The 26,483-nt window shown below is 37.3% G+C and overlaps 1 protein-coding gene across 4 annotated transcripts in view; it reads right to left on the bottom strand.

Annotated features, from left to right (window-relative positions):
- Positions 1 to 26,483, bottom strand: part of LOC102805388 (uncharacterized) — a 156,210-nt gene that overhangs the window by 101,888 nt on the left and 27,839 nt on the right. For 2 of the 4 annotated variants that reach the window (XM_085496191.1, XM_085496193.1), the window contains 8 exons: positions 25,669 to 25,755; positions 23,581 to 23,699; positions 23,008 to 23,119; positions 20,437 to 20,481; positions 20,294 to 20,341; positions 13,892 to 14,112; positions 11,768 to 11,967; positions 6,935 to 7,113 (listed from right to left, as the gene is read on the bottom strand). In XM_085496191.1, the coding sequence (XP_085352317.1) occupies positions 6,935 to 7,113; positions 11,768 to 11,967; positions 13,892 to 14,112; positions 20,294 to 20,341; positions 20,437 to 20,481; positions 23,008 to 23,119; positions 23,581 to 23,699; positions 25,669 to 25,755 (1,011 nt within the window). The remainder of the gene's footprint in view (positions 1 to 6,934; positions 7,114 to 11,767; positions 11,968 to 13,891; positions 14,113 to 20,293; positions 20,342 to 20,436; positions 20,482 to 23,007; positions 23,120 to 23,580; positions 23,700 to 25,668; positions 25,756 to 26,483) is intronic. The other 2 variants (XM_085496194.1, XM_085496195.1) reach the window with 1 other exon arrangement.

Here is a 26,483-nt window from a genome sequence, read left to right as displayed (position 1 = left end):
TATCTGATATCATGCTGTGTGTGTGATTCTAACAATGTGCAGTGTCTGATATCATGTAGTGTATGTGATCCCAACACTATGCAATATCAGATATTATGTAGTGTGTGTGATACCAACACATGTGTAGTGTCTGATATCATGTAGTGTGTGTGATACCAACACATGTGTAGTGTCTGATATCATGTAGCGTGTGTGATTCTAATACTATGTAATGTCTGATATCATGTAGTGTATGTGATCCCAACACTATACAATATCACATATTATGTAGGGTGTGTGATACCAACACTGTGTAATGTCTGATATCATGTAGTGTGTGTAATCCCAACACTATGCAATATCAGATATCATGTAGTGCGTGATTCTAACACTGTGTAATGTCTCATATCATGTAGTGTGTAATCCCAACACTATGCAATATCAGATATTATGTAGTGTGTGTGATACCAACACATGTGTAGTGTCTGATATCATGTAGCGTGTGTGATTCTAATACTGTGTAATGTCTGATATCATGTAGTGTATGTGATCCCAACACTATACAATATCAGATATTATGTAGTGTGTGTGATCCCAACACATATGAAGTATCTGACATCATGCTGTGTGTGTGATTCTAATACTGTGTAATGTCTGATATCATGTAGTGTATGTGATCCCAACACTATACAATATCAGATATTATGTAGTGTGTGTGATACCAACACATGTGTAGTATCTGATATCATGTAGTGTGTGTGATTCTAACACTGTGTAATGTCTGATATCATGTAGTGTATATGATCCCAACACTATACAATATCAGATATTACGTAGTGTGTGTGATACCAACACATGTGTAGTATCTGATATCATGCTGTGTGTGTGATTCTAACACTGTGTAGTGTCTGATATCATGTAGTGTATGTGATCCCAACACTATGCAATATCAGATATTATGTAGTGTGTGTGATACCAACACATGTGTAGTGTCTGATATCATGTAGCGTGTGTGATTCTAATACTGTGTAATGTCTGATATCATGTAGTGTATGTGATCCCAACACTATACAATATCAGATATTATGTAGTGTGTGTGATCCCAACACTGTGTAATGTCTGATATCATGTAGTGTGTGTGATCCCAACACTATGTAATGTCTGATATCATGTAGTGTATGTAATCCCAACACTGTGTAATGTCTGATATCATGTAGTGTATGTGATCCCAACACTATGCAATATCAGATATTATGTAGTGTGTGTGATACCAACACTGTGTAGTGTCTGATATCATGTAGTGTATGTGATCCCAACACTATACAATATCAGATATTATGTAGGGTGTGTGATATCAACACTGTGTAATGTCTGATATAATGTAGTGTGTGTGATCCCAACACGGTGTAGTGTCTGATAATGTGTAGTGTATGTGATCCCAACACTGTGTAGTGTCTGATATCGTGTAGTGTGTGTGATACCAACACTGTGTAATGTCTGATATCATGTAGTGTGTGTGATCCCAACACTGTGTAATGTCTGATATTGTGTAGTGTATGTGATCCCAACACTGTGCAATGTCTGATATCATGTAGTGTGTGTGATCCCAACACTGTGTAGTGTCAGATATCATGCTATGTGTGTGATCCCAACGCTGTGTAATGTCTGATATCATGAAGTGTGTGTAATCCCAACGCTGTGTAATGTCTGATATCATGTAGAGTGTGTAATCCCAACTTTACTTACTGATATCATGTAGTGTGTGTAATCCCAACACTGTGTAGTGTCTGATATCATGCAGTGTGTGATTCTAACACTGTGTAATGTCTGATATCATGTAGTGTGTGTGATCCCAACACTGTTTAATGTCTGATATCATGTAGTGTGTGTGATACCAACACTGTGTAGTGTCTGATATCACGTAGCGTGTGTGATTCCAACACTGTGTAATGTCTGATATCAGGTAGTGTATGTGATCCCAACACTGTGTAATGTCTGATATAATGTAGTGTGTGTAATCCCAACACTGTGTAGTGTCTGATATCATGTAGTGTGTGATTCTAACACTGTGTAATGTCTGATATCATGTAGTGTGTGTGATCCCAACACTGTGTAGTGTCAGATATTATGCTATCTGTGTGATCCCAACGCTGTGTAATGTCTGATATCATGGAGTGCGTGTAATCCCAACACTGTGTAATGTCTGATATCATGTAGTGTGTGTAATCCCAACTTTACTTACTGATATCATGTAGTGTGTGTAATCCCAACACTGTGTAATGTCTGATATCATGTAGTGTGTGTAATCCCAACTTTACTTACTGATATCATGTAGTGTGTAATCCCAACAGTGTGTAATGTCTGATATCATGTAGTGTGTGTAATCCCAACACTGTGTAGTGTCTGATAACATGCAGTGTGTGTAATCCCAACACAGTGTAGTGTCAGATATCATGCTATGTGTGTGATCCCAATGCTGTGTAATGTCTGATATCATGGAGTGTGTGTAATCCCAACACTGTGTAGTGTCAGATATCATGCTATGTGTGTGATCCCAACGCTGTGTAATGTCTGATATCATGGAGTGTGTGTAATCCCAACACTGTGTAATGTCTGATATCATGTAGTGTGTGTAATCCCAACTTTACTTACTGATATCATGTAGTGTGTGTGATCCCAACACTGTGTAATGTCTTATATCATGTAGTGTTTGTGATTGCAACCCTGTATTATGTCTGATATCATGTAGTGTGCGTGATCCCAATCCTAACACTGTGTAGTGTCTGATATCATGTAGTGTATGTGATCCCAACACTATGCAATATCAGATATCATCTAGTGCGTGCTTCTAACACTGTGTAATGTCTGATATCATGTAGTGTGTGTGATCCCAACACTGTGCAATGTCTTATATCATGTAGTGTGTGTGATCCCAACACTGTGTAATGTCTGATATCATGGTGTGTGTGTGATCTCAACAATGTGTAATGTCTGATATCATGTAGTGTGTGTGATCCCAACACTATGCAATATCAGATATCGTGTAGTGTGTGTGATCCCAACACTGTGTAATGTCTTATATCATGTAGTGTTTGTGATTGCAACCCAGTATTATGTCTGATATCATGTAGTGTGCGTGATCCCAATCCTAACACTGTGTAATGTCTGATAACATGTAGTGTATGTGATCCCAACACTATGCAATATCAGATATCATGTAGTGCGTGATTCTAACACTGTGTAATGACTGATATCATGTAGTGTGTGTGATCCCAACACTGTGTAATGTCTGATATCATGGTGTGTGTGTGTGATCTCAACAATGTGTAATGTCTGATATCATGTAGTGTATGTGATCCCAACACTATACAATATCAGATATTATGTAGTGTGTGTGATCCCAACACTGTGTAATGTCTGATATCATGTAGTGTGTGTGATCCCAACACTATGTAATGTCTGATATCATGTAGTGTATGTAATCCCAACACTGTGTAATGTCTGATATCATGTAGTGTATGTGATCCCAACACTATGCAATATCAGATATTATGTAGTGTGTGTGATACCAACACTGTGTAGTGTCTGATATCATGTAGTGTATGTGATCCCAACACTATACAATATCAGATATTATGTAGGGTGTGTGATATCAACACTGTGTAATGTCTGATATAATGTAGTGTGTGTGATCCCAACACGGTGTAGTGTCTGATAATGTGTAGTGTATGTGATCCCAACACTGTGTAGTGTCTGATATCGTGTAGTGTGTGTGATACCAACACTGTGTAATGTCTGATATCATGTAGTGTGTGTGATCCCAACACTGTGTAATGTCTGATATTGTGTAGTGTATGTGATCCCAACACTGTGCAATGTCTGATATCATGTAGTGTGTGTGATCCCAACACTGTGTAGTGTCAGATATCATGCTATGTGTGTGATCCCAACGCTGTGTAATGTCTGATATCATGAAGTGTGTGTAATCCCAACGCTGTGTAATGTCTGATATCATGTAGAGTGTGTAATCCCAACTTTACTTACTGATATCATGTAGTGTGTGTAATCCCAACACTGTGTAGTGTCTGATATCATGCAGTGTGTGATTCTAACACTGTGTAATGTCTGATATCATGTAGTGTGTGTGATCCCAACACTGTTTAATGTCTGATATCATGTAGTGTGTGTGATACCAACACTGTGTAGTGTCTGATATCACGTAGCGTGTGTGATTCCAACACTGTGTAATGTCTGATATCAGGTAGTGTATGTGATCCCAACACTGTGTAATGTCTGATATAATGTAGTGTGTGTAATCCCAACACTGTGTAGTGTCTGATATCATGTAGTGTGTGATTCTAACACTGTGTAATGTCTGATATCATGTAGTGTGTGTGATCCCAACACTGTGTAGTGTCAGATATTATGCTATCTGTGTGATCCCAACGCTGTGTAATGTCTGATATCATGGAGTGCGTGTAATCCCAACACTGTGTAATGTCTGATATCATGTAGTGTGTGTAATCCCAACTTTACTTACTGATATCATGTAGTGTGTGTAATCCCAACACTGTGTAATGTCTGATATCATGTAGTGTGTGTAATCCCAACTTTACTTACTGATATCATGTAGTGTGTAATCCCAACAGTGTGTAATGTCTGATATCATGTAGTGTGTGTAATCCCAACACTGTGTAGTGTCTGATAACATGCAGTGTGTGTAATCCCAACACAGTGTAGTGTCAGATATCATGCTATGTGTGTGATCCCAATGCTGTGTAATGTCTGATATCATGGAGTGTGTGTAATCCCAACACTGTGTAGTGTCAGATATCATGCTATGTGTGTGATCCCAACGCTGTGTAATGTCTGATATCATGGAGTGTGTGTAATCCCAACACTGTGTAATGTCTGATATCATGTAGTGTGTGTAATCCCAACTTTACTTACTGATATCATGTAGTGTGTGTGATCCCAACACTGTGTAATGTCTTATATCATGTAGTGTTTGTGATTGCAACCCTGTATTATGTCTGATATCATGTAGTGTGCGTGATCCCAATCCTAACACTGTGTAGTGTCTGATATCATGTAGTGTATGTGATCCCAACACTATGCAATATCAGATATCATCTAGTGCGTGCTTCTAACACTGTGTAATGTCTGATATCATGTAGTGTGTGTGATCCCAACACTGTGCAATGTCTTATATCATGTAGTGTGTGTGATCCCAACACTGTGTAATGTCTGATATCATGGTGTGTGTGTGATCTCAACAATGTGTAATGTCTGATATCATGTAGTGTGTGTGATCCCAACACTATGCAATATCAGATATCGTGTAGTGTGTGTGATCCCAACACTGTGTAATGTCTTATATCATGTAGTGTTTGTGATTGCAACCCAGTATTATGTCTGATATCATGTAGTGTGCGTGATCCCAATCCTAACACTGTGTAATGTCTGATAACATGTAGTGTATGTGATCCCAACACTATGCAATATCAGATATCATGTAGTGCGTGATTCTAACACTGTGTAATGACTGATATCATGTAGTGTGTGTGATCCCAACACTGTGTAATGTCTGATATCATGGTGTGTGTGTGATCTCAACAATGTGTAATGTCTGATATCATGTAGTGTGTGTGATCCCAACACTATGCAATATCAGATATCGTGTAGTGTGTGTGATCCCAACACTGTGTAATGTCTTATATCATGTAGTGTTTGTGATTGCAACCCTGTATTATGTCTGATATCATGTAGTGTGCGTGATCCCAATCCTAACACTGTGTAATGTCTGATATCATGTAGTGTATGTGATCCCAACACTATGCAATATCAGATATCATGTAGTGCGTGATTCTAACACTGTGTAATGACTGATATCATGTAGTGTGTGTAATCCTAACACTGTGTAATGTTTGATATCATGTAGTATGTGATCCCAACACTATGCAATATCAGATATTATGTAGTGTGTGTGATACCAACACTGTGTAGTGTCTGATATCATGTAGTGTATGTGATCCCAACACTGTGTAATGTCTGATATCATGTAGTGTGTGTAATCCTAACACTGTGTAATGTCTGATATCATGTAGTATGTGATCCCAACACTATGCAATATCAGATATTATGTAGTGTGTGTGATACCAACACTGTGTAGTGTCTGATATCATGTAATGTATGTGATCCCAACACTGTGTAATGTCTGATATCATGTAGTGTGTGATTCTAACACTGTGTAATGTCTGATACCATGTACTGTGTGTGATCCCAACACTGTGAATGTCTGATATCATGTAGTGTATGTGATCCCAACACTATGCAATATCAGATATTATGTAGTGTGTGTGAAACCAACACATGTGTAGTGTCTGATATCATGTAGTGTGTGTGATACCAACACATGTGTAGTGTCTGATATCATGTAGCGTGTGTGATTCTAATACTATGTAATGTCTGATATCATGTAGTGTATGTGATCCCAACACTATACAATATCAGATATTATGTAGGGTGTGTGATACCAACACTGTGTAATGTCTGATATTGTGTAGTGTATGTGATCCCAACACTATGCAATATCAGATATCATGTAGTGTGTGATTCTAACGCTGTGTAATGTCTGATATCATGTAGTGTGTGTAATCCCAACACTATGCAATATCAGATATCATGTAGTGCGTGATTCTAACACTGTGTAATGTCTGATATCATGTAGTGTGTGTAATCCCAACACTATGCAATATCAGATATCATGTAGTGTGTGTGATACCAACACATGTGTAGTATCTGATATCATGTAGCGTGTGTGATTCTAATACTGTGTAATGTCTGATATCATGTAGTGTATGTGATCCCAACACTGTGCAATATCAGATATCATGCAGTGTGCGTGATGTCGGCATTTGTGAGTTTCTATAGCAACAGTCAAGTTCAAACTTACCACCTAATTTCAATCTTAATGCCTTGTGCAATCCTTTTTCTACTTTTCGTCTTTCTTTCAAATAGTCATCAATATAAAACTGTGTAGCGGCATTCTTGATAGTTGAGTAAGCCACTGACTGTATAACTTGATCATAATCCATATCATAGTTTTCAAACAAAAGACTGAGTTCATCTTCCCTATTGACATACACAATTATTGTTCATAAACAATCTGTATTCTCATTACAGACTGGTGAGAATGAATACAGCAACCATTTACTGATACAGCATATACTTTTAACAAGGCTTTTTGAATCAAATCACAAACAAATCATGTCATGACAAGACAGAGTCACAGTTAGCTAAATAGTAAACACAAATGAAATGAGGGAGCCATTTTGACATGATGTCTAATGTAGATGTAAAGTTTGATTGTTATCAGTCAATATATGTCATGGCTCTAGAACAGCAATTGCATTTGGCCAACTGATCTGAAAAAACATTATGGTCCCTTATATATATGTTCATTGTACCAAGATGACCAATAGTTGTCCATGTGTAACAGGAATCTGGGTTCCGAATGCTTTCAGAAATGCTTTATTTAGATGGATTTTTAACATTAAAATGGCCGTCATATTGAATAAGATGAACATGCATATTTATTTATGTATTCCAAGATGTATGTGTAAAGTATAAATAATGATAATAATAATAATAACTTTATTGACAATATTCATTTTGAAAAGAACAGTCAAATACTATTCTAAGAAACAAAACAAAAATAACAAAAACAAAAAAGAAGAGATGCACCAGCCTATTCACATAGTTCATACCCACCATAGACTCCAGTCAGTCAAAGTGACTATTTTGAACTGTAGGCATTAATCAGTGATTCTGCCGGCGACGGAGAGATAGAATCTAGGTCAGGGGAAGCCCCTTGACCCCAAGATTCTCTTTCCCTTACGTCACGAACCACGTGACCGAGGCCATATGGCAGCGCCATTAACTGCTGTACAATCACTCTGGTTCCTTTCTCTCCGCCTCGAGGACTTGGACCAACGCTACAGAAAGAGTGGGGTGGTTGGGGGAGTCTATGGTGGGTATGAACTATGTGAATAGGCGGGTTCGGAGAACCCTCTGCCTAAATTCACTACGTTCAATTACCCACCATAGACTCTGGCCAGTCAAAATGACTATTTTGAACTGTAGGCAGAGTCAGGTGCTGATAGATGGCAGGTTTTCCAAGCAAACAGAAAAAATGATGAAAGTCTTTTCCCAGTCCGAGATGAAAACAAACTACAATAAACTCAACACCTTAGTGAAGACCCAAGAAGGGTGGTGTCTTACCTTGCCTGTGCTGTCCCGAAGCAAGAAGCCAAAGTGCTGCTATGGTGACAGGGTTCGGTGTGCCCGAGAAAGCTAGACCCCAACCCAAGTTTGGGGGTAATAAGCTTGAAGTAAGGGTCGAAACAGTTCTGCATGAGGGCGTAGGTCGAAAAAAGCGAAATCTGGGAGCTTCCAGGAAGTGCTAGTGGTACAGAAAATCTGTCCGCAAGAATGCCGAGACTGACTTATCACCTATGCACAGGGGCCCCTGCGGTCGTTCGGGCTGGGCCGGTAATCAAAGCTTGACCCGCTACGACAGGGCCTAACCTGAAGAGACCCTGCTCAATAGATTGAGTGTCCCTTAGATAGTATTTGATGAAGACGTTCTGCGTTCTCCAGAAGCCTGCCCTCAGAATGTGTTTGAGGGGGTGCCTGACGCTAGCGCTATTGAGTTAGCAAAAGCACGGACCTCATGTGCCCGTACTTGGTGGCTCTGCAAGGTCTGTGTTGAGGAGGATAATGTACTATAGATCTCCAGTACAGTCGCAGTAATCCACCTGGCGGGCAGAGAAGCAATTCCTCATGATCCTCTGGACCGACAATATTTGACAGCTGGGGGATGACGATCAGCTGAGGATCGTGTCCTGGGATTTGGTTCTTGGCGAGAAATCCGATTTGTGTCTTTAGTACAACTTGATCGTCCATAAAGGCGACACAACTGTCCGCGAAGGACAGTGCGCCTAGCTCTGACCGGCACCTACCTGAGGCAAGAGTCAGTAGGAAGACTATTTTCCACATCAAAAACTTGAGTGGTGCTGAAAAGTGGGGCTTGAAGGGTGGTCTGCTTAGAGCTGATAAAACAACAGATCTCAATTGGGTGGTTCTCTTGTACGGGTCCTGGGCCTCTGATTATGGAAAGCAGTAAACAGTCTCCTAATAATAGGACAATCGGCTAAACTTGACCCCAAAGAGTTCTCTATGGCGAGGGACAAGGCTGACCTGTAGCCAACGATTGCTGCATAGAACAAACCTACTTTGTCAAACAGGTGGACAAAGAAGTCTGCTACCTAGCCAATAGAGGGATGACATGGATCAATCTCCATCCACTACACCAATTAGTGTATGCTCATCATTTCGAGTTGTAGGCAGAGTTGGTGGAATCCCTGTTCGCCATGGCCAGGACATTGGCAGTCCGCTTAGATAGACCTTTCGTCTGCGCGAGTCTACTGAGAGCCTCCATGCATGTAAGTGGTACACTTGCTGGGCTTGTTGGCAGTGCGCCGTCCAGTTGGGACAGCAAGTCCGGTATATCTGGAAGAACTACTGGTGTTTCGACTATCATTTCCAGCAGGTTAGCTCCACATTTTATTCCAGGCACCAAAAGAGAATTTGCTCTGCTAGAACCAACTACGATAGGGAAAGCGTCCCCCTTCCTCCTGTTGATGTAGGAGACCACCGCTGTGTTATCTGTGCGGAGCAGGACTCTGTGGTCTTGAACTTCGGGTAGAAAGCGCAATAGCGCCCAATAGATGCTCTCCCCACCCGTGGAGTGAGGCATCTGTTACCAGAGTCATAGCTCTGACGAGTGGGTCCAAGGGGACCCCCTGTCTGAGGTTGGTCAGTGACGACCACCAGGACAGGGTTTCATTCGCTTGGTCCGGGATCAATACTCGCCTGTCTAGTTCCGGTAGGTCAGCACGATGTTCCAATAACAAGTGTTGGACCGGGCGGCTGCGTAGTGCGGCCTCGGGAACTACCCTTCGAATGGAGGTCATCATTCTGATGAACCACATTAGTTCTCGGAGGGACACTGAAGGAATGCTGACTAGGTGTTCTGCTAGGTTGCTTAGCGCTAGGCAACGGCTTGAGTTAGGCGAACCTGGCCTACCTCGGTGTTGAACTCCATGCCCAGAAACACCAACTGCTGAGTCGGGTCGGGTTGGGACTTCTTCTGATTTACTAGAAAGCCCAACTGGTGAAGTAAATCCTGCGTTAGACCAGGACTTCTCACTCATGCCAATATGCACAACTCACCCTTACCCATACCGGTTAAACCTGTCGTGCGACCTTTTCGTGAGCGAGCGACGCGGTCAGTCTCGGCTATCTTTAGCATGTGGGTTCCAATCTTGTTCTGTGTACAATTGTTGCAAACCCGCCTCAAAAACTGAGGGGATAAAACTGGCGGCGAGCTTCTGGCATTGCCAGTGCATCTATCCATTCCTAAATACATTGTAAACAAGCCATGCATGGCACAGTTCCCGTTAGTTATCAAATTTACGATATATAGTTTTGTTTATAGTAATATAGCTGGAACATAACCATGTCAGGATTATGATTTTTTAACATTAAAATGACTGACATTTGTATCTGATCGTCAAACAAGTACTTGAGAGATATTGCTCTGGAACAGCATTCAAAATCAGCCATTTTGAATACATGTATATATATAACATGATGTATAACGAATATATAAAATTTGAATATAATCAGTCAAAGCATTTAAGAGTTATGGCTCTAGAACCCCAATCATTAAAGCAAAATGGCCGTCAGTCAGCCATTTTAAATCCAATCTGAAAAATAAAATGATGTGCATCAGGAACCCGTAATGTCTAATGTATGTACCAAGTTTGAACGAAATCCATCCATAAATGCCATAAATGCTTGATATTTGATGATTTTTTTAGCACAAAAATGGCCACCATTTGGCCATTTTGAATAGGATCATCAAAGCAATATAATGAATATTTAAAATTTGAACATAATCAGTGAAAACAAGTTAGACATATGGCACGAGAACCACATTCATTAAAACAAAATGGCCGCCAGTCGGTCATTTTGAATCTTATCTGAAAAACAAAATTATTTGTATCAAGGTCCCAAAATGTCTAATGTATATTCCAAGTTCGAACAAAATCCATCTGTAAACAGCCGAGAAATGCTTGATTTTAATGATTTTTAGCACAAAAATGGCTGCCATTCGGCCATTTTGAATCAGATCGTGAAACAAATTGACGTGCATATGTATAATATCATGTATGATATATGTGTGAAGTTTGATTGTGATTAGTCCAGGCATTTCTAAGATACAGATTCGAACGCACGCAGGCACACATGGAGGTCAAAACATAAGTCCTCGTTTTCGGACTGCGTCCGAACAGGCACTAATAAAAGATGACATGCATGAGGGAAACGAAATACAGTTGTAAAAGATGCCGCCGCAAAACCAACAAGTGGTTACGTAGTGGCGGCGGGTTTTGATTTCTTTGTTGTGGAAAAACATTACACACAAAGGTAAAAAAAGACAAGAAAAATTTATCCTACCAGCTAGAATGTTGGATGCCGTGGCTGTGACAAGTCACTATTTTTGGATGCATCCAAACAGACATGACATTCAACATCAATCCACCATGAATAATGTCAATAAAAGGGTAATGCTTCTGTTAGTGGCCAAAACAAAAACACATAATGTGTCTTGTTTCAATAATTGGAGTAAATAAACAATAAACTGACACACTATTTAACTTACCTCAAAAAATACTGAAATGTACACTGAATAACAAATTGCAATTTATCTACTGTTGCAATTGCTAAATCATCCATTTCAACAAAATGTGCTACACTGGAAAATTGACGGAAATGATGATCTGGTCCAATAGCATGCCTTCCTGATGGATACACTTTTTTCTCATAAACTTCTCCTGTGGAACTTTTTTCTTTCATTCCAACCTGCAACATACAGTGAAGACAGCATATTATTATGTCCAATCAAATGGAATTGAGTCCAATTAAAAGCTCAATTAGAACCAGAAGTATGTAATTTTCTTCACAATCTGTTATTACACCTCTGTCGGTGCATTTATCAACCTGATAATTTTTATTATGGTCAGCAAGCAGTCTCAGCTATTTAACTAGAATTGTTCATTTCCCCACAAATATGTAGTCCTTGAAATGGAAGATAGTCAGTCACAGTGACTTTTGTAGCAGTGAATATTTCCATGCAAATCTTTAAGATGGTGAGTCACAGTGACTTTTGTAGCAGTGAATATTTCTATGGAAATCTTTAAGACAGTGAGTCACAGTGACTTTTGTAGCAGTGAATATTTCCATGGAAATCTTTCAGACAGTGAGTCATAGTGACTTTTGTAGCAGTGAATATTTCTATGGAAATCTTTAAGATGGTGAGTCACAGTGACTTTTGTAGCAGTGAATATTTCTATGGAAATCTTTAAGATAATCAGTCACAGTGACTTTTGTAGCAGTGAATATTTCCATGGAAATCTTTCAGACAGTGAGTCACAGTAACTTTTGTAGCAGTGAATATTTCCATGGAAATCTTTAAGATGGTGAGTCACAGTGACTTTTGTAGCAGTGAATATTTCCATGCAAATCTTTAAGATGGTGAGTCACAGTGACTTTTGTAGCAGTGAATATTTCTATGGAAATCTTTAAGACAGTGAGTCACAGTGACTTTTGTAGCAGTGAATATTTCCATGGAAATCTTTCAGACAGTGAGTCACAGTGACTTTTGTAGCAGTGAATATTTCTATGGAAATCTTTAAGATGGTGAGTCACAGTGACTTTTGTAGCAGTGAATATTTCTATGGAAATCTTTAAGATAATCAGTCACAGTGACTTTTGTAGCAGTGAATATTTCCATGGAAATCTTTCAGACAGTGAGTCACAGTAACTTTTGTAGCAGTGAATATTTCCATGGAAATCTTTAAGATGGTGAGTCACAGTGACTTTTGTAGCAGTGAATATTTCTATGGAAATCTTTAAGATAATCAGTCACAGTGACTTTTGTAGCAGTGAATATTTCCATGGAAATCTTTCAGATGGTGAGTCACAGTGACTTTTGTAGCAGTGAATATTTCTATGGAAATCTTTAAGATGGTGAGTCACAGTGACTTTTGTAGCAGTGAATATTTCCATGGAAATCTTTAAGATGGTGAGTCACAGTGACTTTTGTAGCAGTGAATATTTCTATGGAAATCTTTAAGATGGTGAGTCACAGTAACTTTTGTAGCAGTGAATATTTCCATGGAAATCTTTCAGATGGTGAGTCACAGCGACTTTTGTACCAGTGAATATTTCTATGGAAATCTTTAAGATGGTGAGTCACAGTAACTTTTGTAGCAGTGAATATTTCCATGGAAATCTTTCAGACAGTGAGTCACAGTGACTTTTGTAGCAGTGAATATTTCTATGGAAATCTTTAAGATGGTGAGTCACAGTAACTTTTGTAGCAGTGAATATTTCCATGGAAATCTTTCAGACAGTCAGTCACAGTGACTTTTGTAGCAGTGAATATTTCCATGGAAATCTTTAAGATGGTGAGTCACAGTGACTTTTGTAGCAGTGAATATTTCTATGGAAATCTTTAAGATGGTGAGTCACAGTAACTTTTGTAGCAGTGAATATTTCCATGGAAATCTTTCAGACAGTGAGTCACAGTGACTTTTGTAGCAGTGAATATTTCTATGGAAATCTTTAAGATGGTGAGTCACAGTGACTTTTGTAGCAGTGAATATTTCCATGGAAATCTTTAAGATGGTGAGTCACAGTGACTTTTGTAGCAGTGAATATTTCATTTAGATCTTCAAGACAGTGACTACACAACAAACTGTGTTGTTTTTAAAAGGGAACATACCCTATAGTAATCCAGGTAAGAGAATGTCATGGGTAATAATATCAACATCAATATCAAAGTTAGAATTATAACACCTGCTATAATAAAAACCACTATCCTCAACAAGAGTGGCTTCTTTTTCCTCAGCTTATCAGTAGATGGTTGTATTTCAATATCTCTATCTCCGGGTATGGTAACCTCAGGTTGATTTGTAGGTAAAACATTCTCGGAAGGCACATCCACTGCAAAATGATAACAGAGTATAAACTTTACAATTTGCATAAACAATCTAGAATGTTGGGTAAATTGTGACCATGGCAGGTAAATTGTAACCATAGAAGGTACATTTTAACCATAGCAGGTAAATTGTGACCAAGGCGGGTAAGTTGTGACCTTGCTGGTTAAGTTGTGACCATGGCAGGTAAGTTGTGATCATGGCAGGTAAGTGTTACCATGGCAGGAATGTTGTGACCATGGCAGGTAAGTTGTGACCACAGCAAGTAAATTGTGACCATGGCAGGTAAATTGTGACCACAGCAGGTGAGTTGTGATCACGGTACATTAATTGTGACCACAAATTGTAAGCACTGCAGGTGAATTGTTACCACGGCAGGTGAATTGTGACCATGGCAGGTAAATTGTGACCACAGCAGGTAAATTCTGACCATGGCAGGTAAATTGTGACCATGGCAGGTAAATTGTGACCATGGCAGGTAAATTGTAACCATGGCAGGTAAATTGTAACCATGGCAGGAAAATTGTAACCATGGTAGGTAAATTGTAACCATGGCAGGTAAATTGTAACCATGGCAGGTAAATTGTAACCATGGCAGGAAAATTGTAACCATGGTAGGTAAATTGTGACCACAGCAGGTAAATTTGACCATGGCAGGTAAATTGTAACCATGGCAAGTAAATTGTGACCATGGCAGGTATATTGTGACAACTGCAGATAAATTGTAACCATGGCAGGTATATTGTAACCATGGCAGGTAAATTGTGACCATGGCAGGTATATTGTAACCATGGCAGGTAAATTGTAACCATGGCAGGTAAATTGTGACCACAGCAGGTAAATTTGACCATGGCAGGTAAATTGTAACCATGGCAAGTAAATTGTGACCATGGCAGGTATATTGTGACCATGGCAGGTAAGTTGTGACCATGGCAGGTATATTGTAACCATGGCAGGTAAATTGTAACCATGGCAGGTAAATTGTGACCACGGTAGGTAAATTGTGACCATGGCAGGTAAATTGTAACCATGGCAAGTAAATTGTGACCATGGCAGGTATATTGTGACCATGGCAGGTATATTGTAACCATGGCAGGTAAATTGTAACCATGGCAGGTAAATTGTAACCATGGCAGATAAATTGTGACCACGGTAGGTAAATTGTGAGCACAGCAGGTAAGTTGTGACCATGGCAGGTAAATTGTAACCATGGCAGGTAAATTGTAACCATGGAAGGTAAATTGTAACCATGGCAGGTAAATTGTAACCATGGCAGGTAAATTGTAACCATGGCAGGTAAGTTGTGACCATGGCAGGTAAATTGTAACCATGGCAGGTAAATTGTAACCATGGCAGGTAAATTGTAACCATGGCAGGTAAATTGTGCCCACATCAGGTAAATTGTAACCATGGCAGGTAAATTGTAACCATGGCAGGTAAATTGTGCCCATGGGCATCAGGTAAATTGTGAGCACAGCAGGTAAATTGTGACTACAGCAGGTAAATTGTGCCCACATCAGGTAAATTGTAACCACATCAGGTAAATTGTGACCATGGCAGGTATATTGTGACAACTGCAGGTAAATTGTGACCATAGCAGGTAAATTGTAACCATGGCAGGTAAATTGTAACCATGGCAGGTAAATTGTAACCATGGCAGGTAAATTGTAACCATGGCAGGAAAATTGTAACCATGGTAGATAAATTGTGAGCACAGCAGGTACGTTTAGAATGCAATTGGTTCTGAATGTAGAATACATGTACAGACACAAATCCACATAAAAATCATTATATCACAAAAGTTGAAAATAGCATTTTCATCAAAAATGACAAAAACATTAATTAAAGATGTCAGCACAGAATCTGTTAACGCTCAACCCAAGGTACCTACATACCAGGTATTAAAGCAATTGAATTGGTAGTTTTCAAGAAGAAGTTGAAAATACTGGTAGCTCATATTTTTGTCATTTTTAGTAAAGATAGTAAAGATATCGTCACAAAATGAAAAAAATTGGGTCCACCCAATGTATCTAGCAACAAAGCAATTGAGCTGGCAGTTTTCAAGAAGATGTTACAAAAAATGACAAAAGTATTTGCCTAAAATAGAGAATTAAAGATATCACCACTAAATAAACAAATCTGAGAGAGGTCAACTCATACCAAGTATAGAAATAGAATTTTTGATGGACGATGAACAATAACGGACAATCAACTATATGAACAGCTCCCTCTGTCATCTATTTTTGAAAGGTGTTCTGATATTCTATTTTTTGCTGTAATATAAATGTACTTTGATAATGCGTAGTTAGCTAGCGGAATTAAAATAGACATCATTTATTGTCATTGCTAATTAATATTCTTTTGTTCGTGCTTGTGCAAGACAAACATGAACACGAATTAGTCAGTTGTCACCCAGCTCCCAGCCAAAGCAGTGGCATGCATTGCAGTTCAGCTCCAGTGCAGTGTCGACGTGACAGCTAGCACATGCCTCAAGATTATGCCTGTCCAATTCAGGGTGTGGGACTAATAGATACGAGACAACCTCCTTTGGTTCTATGCTGTAAAACCAATATTAAAGACCTATGTTTCGCCAGAAAGTGTGGTTTGCTGATCTTGGTCCTTTCTATGCATGAACAGTATGGAAGTCCCGTAACATTAAGGTCAGTGTTGTGTAGTTTGCATTCCTTGAGGCCTTGTCGTTTAAAGCTGTAGAAATTGTTTTGTCGTTGATGTTACTGCGAATGACTGTACTCTTGCTGGAACTACACAGTAGTTTGCACCTAGATAGGGTAGGCAATTCCAAGCTGGGCTATTATCATTAATATTAGTACTATTGTGATGTATATTTCTGACCGGTTTGTGATTTATATTACTCTCGTTAATGATTTATGCTTATTGTATTATTAAATTAGTATTATTTGACATATTCTGGTTGTGTGCCTCTGTTTGACCTTTAGTGTTGCATCCTGTATTGGTGCCCAGGTTCGCTGGACACTATCTTGTATTCCTGTTTGTAACAAAGTGTCAGAATAAAACTGAATCTATATAATTGTTTTTCTATGTTTGTGATCGAGGTTGTATGCAATGAATTCTTATGGAAATTTTGACAATTTGAGAAACTAATTTCATGAACCAATGGTTATGCAAATTGAGTTTGAGAAGTGTGGCAGGTTGGAAGGGTAAACGAGAGGTGTGCATCTGACTGCTATGGGCAAGTTAGTGAAAAGGCAAGCCAGTTAACCAAGTATTCGACGAGTCGACAAACTGACTTCTGACAAGAATATTGCATAGGTTCTGGCGAGAGTTTTATAACTGAGTTTATGTAATTTCCTTTGTTGTAATGTGCAACAAGTAAGAACTGTAATGTCATCCACGTGAACACATGCTTGAATAATTACGCGAGTATATTACGGTTGCGTGGGACTGTTACGGAATGCAACACACTGCCTGAGGGTTAACTGAGAGGAGTGCTACAACTACTGCTCGTGGGATTGCCATATTTGGATTAATTACTGTTTCATTGCTGTCAGAATTTTAGAATTAACGACTGTGTATCACAATTGTGCCGTTATAAGGCATTTGTCTTCGTCACATATATCCGCGTACTCAGACAGTAAATCCTCACGTGTGGCCTTTGAACGAAATCGTACTATATGGTATTGTTTCGTTTTGTGTATTAAATGTCATATGCAATTGTCTTAGATATGCCTCATAATCTAGTGTCTATTCATTTATACGTCTGGCGTTAGTTCGATTTCAGCCTTCACAAAGGTAAACTGAATATGGAATGCAGTATTTACCACCTTTTACAGTTGTTAACAGGTGATTGTCTTTGCATGCACAACATTTTCATGGCAATCAATATCCATGCTGTATTATATCAATTTGATTATCGATATTCGGGAAAAGTCAAACAATGATCAAAAACCAAGTTTTATGACTATACAGCCAATTTGGATCACTTGTAAATTTAGTCATTAATAGACCAGATGTCTTATGTTAGTTCATTCCAGAATTTGGAAGCTGCAGCTGAGAAAGCCCTCTTGTCGTAGTATTAAGTTCTTGAACAGGGTCCTTCAGTTTAGAAGGGCAATTTGAACACTAGATGAAGATGTATATGGAGCAATGAGATCAGTAACATAAGCATGGGCAAGGTTATTATATGTATATAATTTGTTTATGAACTGGTAACCAATGAAGTTGACACAGGAGCAAGTATATGTTGATTATGCTTCCTACATGTAATAAGTCTGGCAGTAGAATTCTAGATATGTTGCAGTAGTTCAAACTGGTATGATGGTGACCCGTAGAACAATGAGTTGCTATTGTCTAAACTTGATGTAACAAATGAGTAGATTAAGCTTTGATTTTTGGTCTAGATATTGGCGAATTTTCCCAATTTTGTTGACATGCTGTTTTAATTCATAATGATGTCAATGTCAGATGTCAATGATGCATTTCTTCCATTATGCTTGGATGATTTCAGTTTGTGTAGAGGATTGCCAGTATTTACTGAGCGGGGATATAACATTGAGTGTCATCTGCATAAATCATATGATGTATGTAACATTGGTAGTTGATTGGAAATTCCACGACTACCATTACTAGCGAAAATTCAACTGAATGCAATCATATACTACCAAAATATTACAAAGAATGGCCCAATCAGTATAGTATATGATGCAGTAAAATGAATCTGCATAAAATAAAACAACTGTATGATATTAAGAATTTAGAAACAATTAAGAAAGACCAGTTTAAAAAAAAAAAGTGAATAAATATTACAATTATAAATGGAACCAAGATAATCAAAGACCGGATTCAAAACTAAGAATTTTACTGAAGAAAAATATAAATACTGAACCATACATTAAAATCCTTGATAATAAAGAAAACATCGGTCTATTAGCAAAATTGAGACTGAGTGCCCATAAACTAAACATCGAGATGGGAAGGCATAAAAGACCAAAAATAAAAACAGAGGACAGAAAATGTGCTACGGTAAATGCAACCTACTTGAGGATGATTACACTTTATAAATCAAATTAGATATGTAATTCATTCTATAAGGTTGTAATAAAAAATTATCCTGACTGGACGCATCTGCAGGCCCTACGTTGGAGTGAAAACCAGAGCGGAACCACTCCGGTGATTATGCTAATTAAAAAATGTTGAGTAGCACTGGCAGACGAATCAGAGTGCAGCTGTATACATCATATCTTATCTATGTTAATGTATGTGACCTTTCACTTCTGAGGTCCCGGCGATTTTGAAAGACTACTTATATACATTGGACATTTAAATCGACTGGTTTTCAGTAAACATGGATGAAAGTATGGGCTTTGCACTTAGAAAGTTAAAGTATCCATCTCTGCGATCGAATCGAATCAACCTTTAAAAGGTCGTGTTTACTTTAAGACGCCCACTCATGAATAATCAATGAATTCATGAATAATTAATAGCAGTCACACGCCCGCAGATGCGTCCAGTCGGGATTTCTTTAACAATCAGGTTATTTTTCGCGATCAGGACTAAAAGGATGCCCAAGGAAGCGAAAAAGAGTCAGAAAACATATTTTCAATGATGACAACTTGTTTGCAGTTCTGCACTGCAGAGCAGTTCCACTGATTCCATATACATGTATATTGTGCAGTCATTGGAACAGAATGAAATGATGGATGATGTCAATGCTACACTATAGTATAACAAAACTAGAACAGCCTCTCTTTGTCAAGAGCTAGTGCATATGTGAGGGCATATGTATCAGATAAGGTATTGTGTTAGTATGTATAAAGTGTAAAGTATGTGCTAGGTTTGAAGAAAATTGATCAAAGGGTATCTGAGATAAGGCTCTGGATTCACACATTTATGCACACAGAGACTAAATAAACTAAATAAAGTTCTCGTTTGGATGAATGAATGCTCATATGTGATATGATGTATAATATGTGAAGTGTGATCATTATTAGTCAAGACCTGTCTTATATACAGGTGCAGATGCATGGACGCAATCATGTAATAATTTACCATATACCGTACTCGACCGCATTAGCGCCCAGGGGCCTCAACTCAGAAAATCACGATTTTTTAGGTATATAAATAACAGGTCAAAAGTGTGGTTACTGATATACTTATATAATAGTGAATGCGGTCAGCTGCAATAGTAAATATTGTATCTGGCAACTCACCTGGAGTAATAAATGATGTTTCTGCCTCTGTTTCTGGTTCTTCATGAACTAGATGTAAAAATAAAATTATATTTTAAGGATAAGATTCATGTTTTATGTACATTTAGTGAATAAATTAAGAGAGAGCAGAATGGTGTATGTACCTAGTGGTGGAGGTATAGCTTGTAGTTCAACTGGTTCCTCATCCTAATATAAAGAATAAACAGACATTATAGCATGTCAAAACATAGCATAACTATTAAAACCTTGTCCAATGAGAATCTAGAATAAATAACAAACGAATGGTCGGATACAAACTAACAATTCAGTATCTTTATGTGCATAGCATGACTATAAGTCCTGAAACAATGCAATAATATATCTCATATATCTAAAATTCAAAAAATATTGGCTAAAATTTAATTGGAAACAATTCTCATAAAAAAAAAACAGACAGGACCAACAAAGACATCATAATTACATAACCAAATTAATTAATATTCATGTTCCTTAAATAATACTACATGTACTGTCTTATTCTTAATGCCTTTATAAAATAATACAACAAAAAGTAGTAGTGCAGCAACATACCTTGGCAAGAAAAATACTATGTGTTCTCTAATTAATACTACATGTACTGTTCTAATCTGAATGTTCTTCATAGAATTATATAACTTGGATTGTATAAAAGATTTGAGGTTCCCAAATAATTGTGCAGTAATAAAGTAATAAACAAGCAGCCTCTCGGCTGAGATAGCTCCACTGTTAGCAATACACATTTCAATTAAAGAACAGAAGATATCATTAGAAAATGAACAATATGCATAGTATCAATGCAACAAGAATTTAAAAATATAATTTTTAACCATAAATGATTGTGGTTTTTAACAAGAAGAAAATATCACTTTTTACCAAAAATGACAAAAATATTCATCAAAATTAGAAAATTGAAGATATCATCATGAAATGAACAAATTTGAGAGTGGTCCATATGTAGTATCTATATACGTAATATCAAAGCAATTGGACTTGTCGTTTTTAACAAGAAGTCGAAAATATCACTTTTTACCAAAAATGACAAAAATATTTACCAAAATTAGAGAATTAAAGATATCATTACAAAATGAACAAATCTGAGAGAGGTCCACATGTAGTACCTATATATGTAGTATCAAAGCAATTGGACTTGCGGTTTTTAACAAGAAGTTGAAAATATCACTTTTTACCAAAAATGACAAAAATATTCACCAAAATTAGAAAATTGAAGATATCATTATGAAATGAACAGATTTGAAAGTGGTCCATATGTAGTATCTGTATATGTAATATCAAAGCAATTGGACTTGTCGTTTTTAACAAGAAGTCGAAAATATCACTTTTTACCAAAAATGACAAAAATATTTATCAAAATTAGAGAATTAAAGATATCATTACAAAATGAACAAATCTGAGAAAGGTCCACATGTAGTACCTATATATGTTATATCAAAGCAATTGGACTTGCGGTTTTTAACAAGAAGTTGAAAATATCACTTTTTACCAAAAATGAGAAAAATATTCACCAAAATTAGAGAATTACAGATATCATTACAAAATGAACAAATCTGAGAGAGATTCACATGTAGTACCTATATATGTAATATCAAAGTAATTGGACTTTCGGTTTTTAACAAGAACTCGAAAATATCACTTTTTCTAAAAATGACAAAAATATTCACCAAAATTAGAGAATTGAAGATATCATTACAAAATAAACAAACCTGAGAGAGATATACATGTAGTACCTATATATGTAATATCAAAGCAATTGGACTTGCGGTTTTTAACGAGAAGTCAAAAATATCACTTTTAAACAAAAATGACAAAAATATTCACCAAAATTAGAGAATTGAAGATATCATTACAAAATGAACAAATCTGAGAGAGATACACATGTAGTACCTTCATATGTAGTATCAAAGCAATTGGACTTGCGGTTTTTAACAAGAAGTCGAAAATATCACTTTTTACCAAAAATGACAAAAATATTCACCAAAACTGGAGAATTGAAGATATGATCATGAAATGAACAAATCTGAGAGAGGTACATATTCACCAAGTATCAAAGCATTCAGGCTTGTAGTTTTCAAGAAGAAGTCGAAAAAGTAAAACATTGACACGGACGACGGGCACCGGACGACGCCGCCGAACAATCACTCATATGATAAGCTTCGCTCGACAAAGTCGACAGCGGAGCTAAAAATACTAGCCAGATTTGAAAAAGGGAAAACCTAGCAGACCTTGCAGAGCATATTACTGTCATCTGAATCATATCACTAGCAGTATAAATGTCTTTATTCTGTCTGCTTATTTCTATGTTTAACAAATGTTTATTTCAGTCAAATTTTAAATCATATCTTGACAACTGCACTAAAAATTACTTGACATTTTATAGTGTGTGATAAGATTCTAAAATTGTTTGAGTCATTGTAACCACAAGAAACAGACAATTTTAAGTGAAATTTCATCTGATAATCCTCATGCCCAAGATCCGAAACTGGTTAATAAAATGTTTAAGTTTGAAAAAAATCAGATACAAACTATTTCAGTTATTGTAACCACAATAAAAAACAGTTCACATTGAAGACAACAACAATGAGGACATGAAATCTAATGGCGATCCGGCAAGGTAATAACAAAATATGTGACACACTACAAAACAATGATTACACAAAATATACTGAATATACTTTCCTTGGGTGATGGCTTCCATCCATCGACAGTATCTCCATCATGTACTGACAAAGGACGTCTTTTAGAATCGGATGATGCTTTAGAAGGCAATGACAGATCACTGTCTGCTGGTGACTGGTAATATGAAGTGTTGATACATGAGGTCAATTAGTATCAGCTTATACATTGTAATCTTAATTAAGATACAGCGAAAGATAATTACTTATTTCCATCAAGTTTGGAAACTGCCATACTAGATGAGGATTCAGTTACATAGCTGCAACATAGCATTATGGTTAACTTCATATTGTTATTATACAATATGATGACACAAAGGGATCGAGTGCAGTATAAATACACAACACACAACAGTTATGCAAGAAAACACACAGACACTGAATCTATTATAAAAATGTTTGAAAATTATACATTCTTCATATTGAGTGCTTAATTTAGTTCGATATTTTTGTGTTCTATCGGTATTTTTAGTTCACATCTCCTTAACACTAGTGATGTTACAGCAATGCAATGATGTACATGTAACACAAAGTCAAAATATGAATAATGGCCTGCTAAACACACTTGTACATACTCACTTCAGGTCTGGGAGGTGGAGATTTTTCACTATCTGTAGGTTTTGGTGGAATGGGAGGAGGAGGTTCATCAGACAACACTGAGTCTGTATCATCATACAATGGTACGATATCATGCTCTCCTTTAATGAAAAAATAATTGCAGTTAGATAATTCATCAACAAGAATAATCACTCCCAACAGGTTTATCCTACCAACTATCATCACAAACATTGTTTTTTATCACTACAAATATTAGTTTATCCTACCAACTATCACCACCCACACCAGTTTATTCTACCAACTATCACCACCCACACCAGTTTATCCTACCAACTACTACCACCTACATTGGTTTATCCTACCAACTATCACCACCTACATTGGCTTATCCTACTAACTATAACCAACTAGATAACCTCATTCTACCAACTATCACCACCTATATTGGTTTATCCTACCAACTACCACCACCTACATTGGTTTATCCTACCAACTACCACCACCTACATTGGTTTATCCTACCAACTATAACCAACTAGATTGCCTCATTCTACCAACTATAACCAACTAGATTGCCTCATTCTACCAACTATCACCACCTATATTGGTTTATCCTACCAACTATCACCACCTATATTGGTTTATCCTACCACCACCTACATTGGTTTGTCCTACCAACTATAACCAACTAGATTGCCTCATTCTACCAACTATAACTAACTAGATTGCCTCATTCTACCACCTATCACCACCTATATTGGTTTATCCTACCACCTACTACCACCTACATTGGTTTATCCTACCAACTATCACCACCTACATTGGCTTATCCTACTAACTATAACCAACTAGATAACCTCATTCTACCAACTATCACCACCTATATTGGTTTATCCTATCAACTATCACCACCTACATTGGTTTATCCTACCAACTACCACCACCTACATTGGTTTATCCTACCAACTACCACCACCTACATTGGTTTATCCTACCAACTATAACCAACTAGATTGCCTCATTCTACCAACTATAACCAACTAGATTGCCTCATTCTACCAACTATCACCACCTATATTGGTTTATCCTACCAACTATCACCACCTATATTGGTTTATCCTACCACCACCTACATTGGTTTGTCCTACCAACTATAACCAACTAGATTGCCTCATTCTACCAACTATAACCAACTAGATTGCCTCATTCTACCAACTACCACCACCTACATTGGTTTATCCTACCAACTACCACCACCTACATTGGTTTATCCTACCAACTACCACCACCTACATTGGTTTATCCTACCAACTAACACCACCTACATTGGTTTATCCTACCAACTATAACCAACTACATTGCCTCATTCTACCAACTATCACCACTTATATTGGTTTATCCTACCAACTACTACCACCTACATTGGTTTATCCTACCAACTATCACCACCTATATTGGTTTATCCTACCAACTATAACCAACTACATTGCCTCATTCTACCAACTACCACCACCTACATTGGTTTATCCTACCAACTACCACCACCTACATTGGTTTATCCTACCAACTACCACCACCTACATTGGTTTATCCTACCAACTAACACCACCTACATTGGTTTATCCTACCAACTATAACCAACTACATTGCCTCATTCTACCAACTATCACCACTTATATTGGTTTATCCTACCAACTACTACCACCTACATTGGTTTATCCTACCAACTACTACCACCTACATTGGTTTATCCTACCAACTATCACCACCTATATTGGTTTATCCTACCAACTATAACCAACTACATTGCCTCATTCTACCAACTATCACCACTTATATTGGTTTATCCTACCAACTACTACCACCTACATTGGTTTATCCTACCAACTACCACCACCTACATTGGTTTAACATACCAACCATAATCAACTACATTGGTTTATCTTACCAACTATTACCACCTAGAATGGTTTATCCTACTAACTATAATCAACTACATTGCTTTATAATAAACTGTATCAACCATCCCCACACACATCAATTTAACCAACTAGCCAACTGTTATGACTATTAACACATGTTGTACTATTACACCTGCAGTAATCTTACCTTTAATGCTATCTATAAAATTTCTAGGTAATGGTGGTATGGAGTCAAGGGATGTGTTTGAATCCCTGGGAGAGTTGGAATAATCTCCTTTTCATTGCAATGGTAACAATAAAAACAAAACAAAGATCAACGATGACATTATAAACAGATATTGCTTACAATTGAATCACTTTTCAGGATGCTATAAAACAGGCAACAAAGATTTATGTGTATTACCTTTAAAGCACCAATAGCAGTGATTTTGAAAATGTTTTTGTTTAAATAACCACATGAAAATGACCAAATCTTACTGAAATATTGTTTTAGACACAATTGCGTGAGCAAAGTGAAATGTGATCAAAGAAAGCTTAGAAAGAACTCCTGTGTGCTGAGAGTATTATAGACACATTAAAATTACGGTAATTCAAAATTTAAGATTTGCTTTTCAAACAAAAAGTTTGGTAACTAATTTTTGTTTGCTATTTGAGATGCATAACATGAAAAAAATGTGATTTACATTATCAAAATTTATAATACCCCCGGTACATACAGAAAATACATTTGATTTTTCATCCATGGTTTTTAGTCTAATTAGTTCCAAAGCACCTCTGCGATGAATTCAATTTAAATCTGATTTTTTTAGATATCAGAAATGGGATAATCAATATGCATGTTTATCAATATCAAACTAATCACGTATGTGTATTACCTCAATAAACCAAATGAATTATACAAATTAAGCAATTATCATGCATAGATTTAGGTCTGTATATTGTTTCAGGGTGCACATGTACAAAGTTTCATTATAATGTGATGATTAATAATTAGTGGAAAGC

The sequence above is a fragment of the Saccoglossus kowalevskii genome, chromosome 22, assembly GCF_978046115.1.
Source record: "Saccoglossus kowalevskii chromosome 22, keSacKowa6.1, whole genome shotgun sequence".
Lineage (NCBI taxonomy): Eukaryota > Metazoa > Hemichordata > Enteropneusta > Harrimaniidae > Saccoglossus > Saccoglossus kowalevskii.
Note: the sequence above shows the minus strand (reverse complement) of the source record. Positions and strands in the feature narration are given on the sequence as shown.